At 31.3% G+C, this 8,456-nt stretch overlaps 1 protein-coding gene across 1 annotated transcript; it reads right to left on the bottom strand.

Moving 5' to 3' along the window:
* Positions 1–4,026: 4,026 nt before the first annotated feature.
* Positions 4,027–7,987, bottom strand: LOC139513039 (uncharacterized). The gene is made up of 3 exons (XM_071301126.1): positions 6,457–7,987; positions 5,666–5,858; positions 4,027–5,072 (listed from the first exon to the last, which is right to left on the bottom strand). The coding sequence occupies exons 1-3, from the start codon at positions 6,518–6,520 to the stop codon at positions 4,118–4,120; spliced, it is 1,212 nt and encodes a 403-aa protein (XP_071157227.1). The 5' UTR covers positions 6,521–7,987; the 3' UTR covers positions 4,027–4,117.
* Positions 7,988–8,456: the final 469 nt, after the last annotated feature.

Below are 8,456 nucleotides of genomic sequence, written 5' to 3'. Positions count from 1 at the left end.
GTGACTTAGGATCACTGAGGGGGAGGATTCAGATCTAAAAAAAAAACCTGTTTAACCCGCCACATTTTTTCGCCTGTCTGTAGTCAGTCTTGTATGATTTTTAATTTTAGTTCATTTAAATATTTCGGAGTTTAGTATGATATAATCATTGAACTAGCACACATTTTTGTTTAGAGGCCAGCTGAATTATGCCTAAGGGTGCAGGATTTTCTCTCTGTATTGAAGAATCATTGATGGCCACCAGCTGTTTTCTGCTCTTTGGTCAGGTTGTTTTTTTGTCACATTCTCAATTTCTATTCTCTAATTTATTAGTTTTATTGAGAATCTGATCAATTTGACTCATGTAATGACATTTAAAAATGCACTTCAGTTCGATTCCCACTCTTGGCATTCTTTACATGGTTGGTACAAAGCAGGAAGAATAGCCTAGAGGCCCTGATTAAAATTGAAAACTCACATGAAAATATGTTTCTACATGTATAATTTCAGTTGTGTCTTTGTATATCTCTATAGAGTGCAGTCAGTGAGAATAAATGGGAAAAACTTATGAATTTCACATCAGTTACTAAAAGTCTAAAGAGGTATATATTCTGTTCTTAGTTAATCAAGACATTCTTTGTTTGTCCCAAGTCAGGAGCCTGTAATTTGGTGGTGGTGGTTGGTGTAAGTCTGTATTATTTGTTTTTCATTAATCGTTTTGCATATATTAAGCTGCTAGTTTCTCCCAGTTTGAATTGTTATATTTTCAGGTCATAGCCTTTAAATCTTTTTTTTTTTTTTTATCTATGGTTGATTAATGTCCCATTGGTAATCATACTCCTCATTTGTAGTCTCCTACAGTCAAAGTCAGTACAGCAAATCAGTTGAACATACTTTTTCTTTGTGCTTGAAGACATTAGATTTGATATTTGGCAGTAATACTCCTTATATTTGGTCCTCTGTCCAAGGGGACTTAATGTTTGCACTCACGTCTTTACATTCATCAGTCCAGCAAATCAGTTTATCACACTTTTTTAATCGTGCTTGAAGATATTGATTTGATATTTGGTATATAGTAACAGATTTGGGTATTATTTTATCTTTTTATCATGCTTGAAGATATTGATTTGATATTTGGTATATAGTAACAGATTGGGTATTATTTTATTTTTTTATCGTGCTTGAAGATATTGATTTGATATTTGGTATTTAGTAACAGATTGGGTATGATTTTATTTTTTTATTGTGCTTGAAGATATTGATTTGATACTTGGTATATAAACTAAAGTAACAGATTGGGTATGATTTTATTCAAGTCAAATAATTTTGTGCAGAGTTATGGTCAATGGTGACATGGACTACGATAATTCATAGATGTAATCAGTTCTTTACAGTTTTTAACCGGATTTTTGTGACAAAAATGTCGGTATATTGATTTGGGGATGTACGGCGGGCGGCAACCACATGTTGTCCGTGCATTTACTCATGAACCATTCAACCTAAGCTTTTCAAATTTGAATATGTTGATACTGATGACAAAATGGAGGTCAAATTTGATATTGACGATTTTCACTTTCACCGTTCATCAGTTATGGTTCTTGTGATATTGGCAGGACACAAATAAATGTTAATAAATCCGGTTTGCTGTCGTTGTGACAGCCGCTTGTTTCCTCATGAAAAGATATTGATTTGATATTTGGCTTTAAGATTTAATGTGACAATTTAAAGATCAAGGTCAAACTTTTTTTGGTTTTCAATTGATTTTATTTTGCTGAGATATGGTCAGACTCAAATAGTCAACACTGAGTTACACTTTTTTCTTTATGCTTTAAGATATTTATTTGATATTTGTTATAAACTTACACCATGACAAGTTACAGAGATCAAGTTAGAATTTTATTCCAGTACAATGAATTTTTAACTGGTAGCTACAAGGGACTATGTAAAATCTAAAAATGCTCCTTATACTGTGGATTTATTATTATTCTTTGGATGCACATTTTCATGGATTTTGTGTGTACAGGCCGGCTAGGGAAACCATGAATTTAAATGTTCACCAATTGCAAATTTGCTGTATGATTAAATGCAAACCTTTTGAAAACCACGAAATCAAATATCCTCGAAAATGAATGTTTTCCTCAATCCACGAGTATTAATACCCACAAAAAATAAATGAATCCACAGTACAAATGTATTACATTAACATCCCTTTCACAAGAGTGGACACGCTGAAATGTCTCACCTTCATTATATACCATTTATATATTGCTGATAGTCCTAAAAATAAAGCTTTACTACAACTATCACATTAACTTAACATGATCCAAGAAAATGATGTCAAGGTCAGATAAACCAAACAGGAAATACACGTACAACTGTCAATCATTCAATACACTTATTATACTGTGGATTCATTTATTTTCGTGGATTGAAGAAAACTTGCATGTTCGTGGATATAATTTCGTGGTTGTGCCGAAGTCTGTATACAAGCCTATAGAATATTTGGTTTTGTTGAACATTTAGTTTCATGGTTCACCTGTACCCACCAAATACACAAAAATTGGCATCCAACGAAAAAAATAAATTCACAGTAATGAACTATTGCTTACAGTTTCTAAGAAACAGACGTTACCAAGTAAACTAAATATTGAACAATGAACCATGAAAATGAGGTCAACATCAGATGAACCATGCAAGGCAGACATGCACACTTTACAATCAATATGCATTAAATCTAGTTGACCTTTTGCTTATAGTATTGAAGAAACAAACTTAACCATGAAAACATTACATTGACCAATGATTCACCAAAATGAGGTCAAATTAAACCTGCGAGACTGACGTGCACATCATTAAATATTTTCATATACCTAATATAGTTGACCTATTGTATACAGTATTAGAAAAAAAAGAGCAAAACTCAAAAACTTAACTCTCACAACTGAACCAAGAAAATGAGGTCAAGGTCAGATGACCCTCACCAGTTGGACATGTACATCTTACAATCATTCCATACACCAAATAAAGTAGACCTATTGCATATAGTACAAGAAAATTAGACTAAATCACAAAAACTTAGCTATCACCATGAAATGAGGTCAAGGTCAGATGACACCTGCCAGTTGGACATGTACACCTAACAATTCCTCCATACACCAAATATACTAGACCTATCGTTTATAGTATCTGAGATATGGACTTGACCACCAAAACTCAACCTTGTTCACTGATCCATGAAATGAGGTCGAGGTCAAGTGAAAACTGTTTGACTTGCCATAAGGACCTAGCAAGATACACACATACCAAATATAGTTATCCTGTTACTCATAATAAGTGAGAAATTAACATTACAAAAAATCTTACCTTTTTTTTAAGTAGTCACTGAACCATGAAAATGAGTTCAAGGACAATTGACATGTGACAGACTGAAACTTTGTAACATAATTAGGCATCTATATAAAAGTATGAAGCATCCAAGTCTTCTGCCTTCTTAAATATAAAGCTTTGAAGAAGTTAGTTAATGCTGCCGCCAGATCACAATCCCTATGTCAAGCTTTCTGCAACTAAAGTCGCAGACTCAACAAAATACTGGTCATCCAATTCAGATTTCTTGACACAATAATTTCTGAATTTACAGTAATGTGTGCCCACAAACATATTTAACCCTACCTCATTCTCTATATGTGCTTGTACCAAGTCAGGATCCTGTAGTTCAATAGTTTTTGTTGGTTCATGTCTGTCGTGTTTGTTTTTCTTTAATTGTTTTGCTATAAATTAGGAGTTTCCATCATTGTTTGAAGGCTGTAATTTCTTACCTCCACTTTATTTGAACTTTGGTGGATAGTTGTCTCATTTGCACTCATACCACTTCACCTTTTTTTATATAAGTTTCATAATCTTTGGTCAGTTATTCATTATGTCTCTTTTTTGTTATTTCTTTTATGGTGATGTTTAAATAAATAAAAGGAATTAGTAGAACAAGTGTTTCAGTGAGTCAATCAATACAATGAATTATAGGAACACATTAAATTATTTTATTTGAAATATACAAAAAATCTGATCTGTTGTTTTAACAGTAAATGATGTTATATATATATATATATATATATGATTTTTTTTTTATTGAAGTAGAGAATTTTCAATGTTCAATTGGCTCAATCTTAATCATTATATTTTCACAATTATTTGAGTCTGTGGAACATGAAAAATATTTTCCAGAGTTTTGATTGTCCACGAGACCAGAATGAAAGAAAATAGCATCAGATTGAGTATAATTACTACATGGTAGATCATCACTAGGTTCATCACATGTCATTTCAACACTATCAATTATATCTGACTTTGTATGAATATTATCAGTCTCCCTAAGACCATATGGTTCTTCAACCCTATCAATTCTATCGGACTTTGTATGGATATTATTGGACTTCCTAGGACCATAAGGTTCTTCACATGTCATTTCAACACTATCAATTATATCAGACTTTGTATGGTTATTATCGAACTCCCTAGGATCATAATGTTCTTCAACACTATCAACTATATCTGACTTTGTATGGATATTATCAGACTCCCAGTCATATTTTGTAATAGACCTGCCACCAGAAACATTGAGTGGAATAGATGTATTACTATCATCTTCTTTCATGACTGGTACAGGATAATCATCTGGATCTGCAGCTTCTTCCTTTATTTGCATTATAAATGTATTTTCATTTGTATTTGTAACAGATAAATCTTGTGTTTTTGGTTTTAACTTCTGATCTTTCTGATTTCTTTTCTTTTTTGCAGCATAAGAGACACAAGATGGAGTCAATAGTGAAACATATTTCTTTGTTGTTGATGTTTTTCTCCTTTTGGACCTCCTTAATACTAAGTCATTTGTACACTTTGATTTCTCTTTTCTTTGCTTCCTTTTTGAGTTGTCTTCTTGTTGATTGTTATGTGTAGCTGTATCCTTTTCTATAAATGACATGAAATCTTTATCCATTTGGTCCTGAGATTTTTTTACAACACCTGATAATCTATTTTGCAAGGCAGACTTTGTAATGTTCTTGCAGGGTACTTTGTTTTTATAATAGGCATCTTGCAATCTAATAAAAATAAACAACATTTATAATAATATTAGGTTTTGCATACTATATTTGTTTTCTCTCAAATTATTATGTACAGGTCTCTTCTCTAGCAACAGTTATCTTATATAAAAATTACTATTTATTTCTATTATTGTATTATGCCCCACCTAAGATAGTGGAGGGGCATTATGTTTTCTGGTCTTTGGTCTCTGCTCTTCCCTTCATTTATCCGTCTGTCTGTCCCGTTTCAGGTTACAGTAATTGGTCAAGGTAGTTTAAAATAGAGTTGAAGTCCAATTCAGTCAAACATTTCTGAATTCACAGAATCTATTTGTTAGTAAAGTTGTCAGAAGTTGTTTTTAATGTACATAATTACTTTCAATATTGCAATATTGCAATAGTCTTCCTTAAACTTGGTTGAATTAAATAAAAATAGACATATATGGTGAAAAAAAAAGGTTGTGACCTATAGTTGTTAATTTCTGTGTCATTTGGTCTCTTGTGGAGAGTTAAATTGTCTCATTGGCAATCATACCACATCTTCTTATTTTTATATAGATCTTTGTTTTAAAGAAAATGGTTAAAAGGATAGTTTTATATACTGATCTTACTTTTTATGAAGTATGTTGAATTTAACCAAATCTTTGCAGTTTATAATTGTTTGTAAGCTGTGTACATCATACTTTGATGGATGTCTGAAGGGAAGAAGGTCCGGAGGGAACCCTGGCAATGTAAACCAGGGCTGTCCACGCACAGATAATAAGCTGTATGGAAATTTAGAGCTAATTTTCTGTAAAGCTTCAGCTGAAAAATAAAATTATATGGAAATTTAGACAGAATCATTAATAATTGTGATAAAATTCCTTTAAAGTGGAAAGGAGTAAAAACAAAAAATGGTTAAAAGTCTCAAACGGTCAGGTTGCAATATTTGTGACCAATAAATGTAGAATGTTTCTAAGATGCATAAGCTTGAAGGTTGTAAATTTTGCTGAAAAGTAACAAAGTTTCCAAGTCCAGAAAAATTCTTCAAACAATTCCACTGTTTAAACTTTGAAGTTTAAAGGATATTGGTTGAAAATGGTCTCTTTTTCTGTAGCATATACAGACTATTAACTTATTTAAGTAGACAAAATTAGACAGGAATACTGACCAATAGATTCATTATATTAGTCCAAGTGGTCTCTATGTTGTGATCAACCAATTGTACAGCTACTGTTGAGAAGACTGCAGACCAGCAAGGTCTCAAATTACCTTTGCATCCAAGGTTGACGTAATATCGATGATATCACCTTAGCTTTAGTTATACATGTAATAACAAGTAAATGTCAAACTATAAAGCTGTTGTTTGTTATTTAGAGTCAGATAATAAGAAATCATCACCACACCTTTCCCTTAAACTTACCATATTTTTGGTCAAACAGTTTAATACATATATCAACCAAGACTTTTTTCGATGCTTTTTTCATTTCATTTTTCTCATTTATATGATCTAAAATAAAAAATATTTTAAAATATGAACAAATAAGTTCCAAGGTTCTGTGTGTTTAAATCAAACTGTATAGCATATTTACCTGAAGATATTGGGATATAGATATTTAGTAGGATCTTAACATGTACTTGCATTACTTGTGACCGGTATTGATAAAAATAAATAAACAAATGTCGAAATGTTCAGGACTTATTTAAATCTGTATTTGGGGAAGATCAGATGCAAGCATACGATTTGTATTGCGTCTTACACTTTGAGAAGCAAATAAACTTTAACTACTTTATTAAAATATTGTGTAAAAACGTTAATTATGAGCTATGAAGGGCAAGTGACTCTAGCATTTTTCTGAGTAAGTTTTAAAAAATTTCAAAGAATTTTTTTTTATAGTGGGTTAGCTTTCATTAGTCTTCACTATCCTATAGATTAACAACTTTTGGTTATATTTATAATTTAGAATCTTCATTGAAGGTGGAGCAAGAATGCACAGTTAATTAATTATATTGATGTGCCATTTGTATGCAAGAGTGACATTCCTTTGTATTAACTGCCGATTCGAAAAAAGTTATGCAAGTATTGTCTCCCTTAAACAGGTTCATTATTTTATAATTAAGTATAGGTTTCTGATTTAATTTTGAATAATTACAAAATGTATCAATTCAATATATTTCAGTTTTTGTTATTGGTGTATCAAAGACATTGATGTACGATTATATATTTTATAAATTTGAAACTTTAAAATGATTACATACCAATATAAAGAACCCTTCATCATTTTTGAAAAAGACTATAAATGAAAGCCGAATAATTTATCTCCCCTTCATGATAGATTGATTGGGAAATTAACCAGAGTTATCTAATACAAATGTATTAATCACCAGGAGGGACTAGCAAGCAATTTCTAATTGTAGCTTATTTAACGTTAAAAGAATTTTCCACTATAAACAAATGTTATTTTATACAAATATAAGGACTTGGTTAGCAAAATCTACAAATTTTATTAGATATTATAAATTTTTATTACAATAGATTAACATGCTAAACCGTACAGTGAAAATTGCACTTTTAATAACAATTTTTACTATTTTAATGTTTAGTTAGCACTGCAATTGTATTTTTAAAAATTTAAATGGGCATTAGCCATGATACAGTGGGGGCGTAACAAATCAAAATATATTTTTTTGGTTTCAATCATTAATGAACGTGAAAAAATGAAATAATGGTACACTTTTAGCAGCCAGTTCACTTCAATTTAAAGAGCACTAAAACATAAGTCAGGAACCTGATGTTGAGTGGTTGTCGTTGTCAACAGTAATTAAAAGTTATTATAAATATTAACCAGATGCTCCGCAGGGCGCAGCTTTATACGACCGCAGAGTTCGAACCCTGAACAGTTGGGGCAAGTATGGACACAACATTAAAGCTTGTTACAGCTCTGAATTTGGATTGTGATTAAATAGGTTTCTGACACAGAATGAATGTGGTCTAAGAATTCAAACTTAAAAACTTAAAAATTTTAAATTGGACATTTACCTATTATGGTCTAATATCCAAAATCTAAATACATGGTTAGATATCATAGAACCCCAAGAATTCAATTTTTGATGAAATCAAATAATGTTCAATTTTAGACCCTTTAAACCTCAATGTGGACCAATTTGATAACCGGGCCCAAAAATTAAATATCTAAATACATGGTTAGATTCAGCATATTGAAGAACCCCATATATTCATTTTTTGTTGAAATCAAACTAAGTTTAATTTTTGACCCTTTGGACCTTAATGTAGACCAATTTGAAAACAGGACAATACTGTGCAATTGAATATTTCTTGCTATTGCGCAATACTGTGCAATTGAAAATATCTTGCTATTGCGCAATATTGTGCAATTAGATATTTCTTGCTATTGCACAATA

Source organism: Mytilus edulis, chromosome 2, assembly GCF_963676685.1.
Source record: "Mytilus edulis chromosome 2, xbMytEdul2.2, whole genome shotgun sequence".
Lineage (NCBI taxonomy): Eukaryota > Metazoa > Mollusca > Bivalvia > Mytilida > Mytilidae > Mytilus > Mytilus edulis.
Note: the sequence above shows the minus strand (reverse complement) of the source record. Positions and strands in the feature narration are given on the sequence as shown.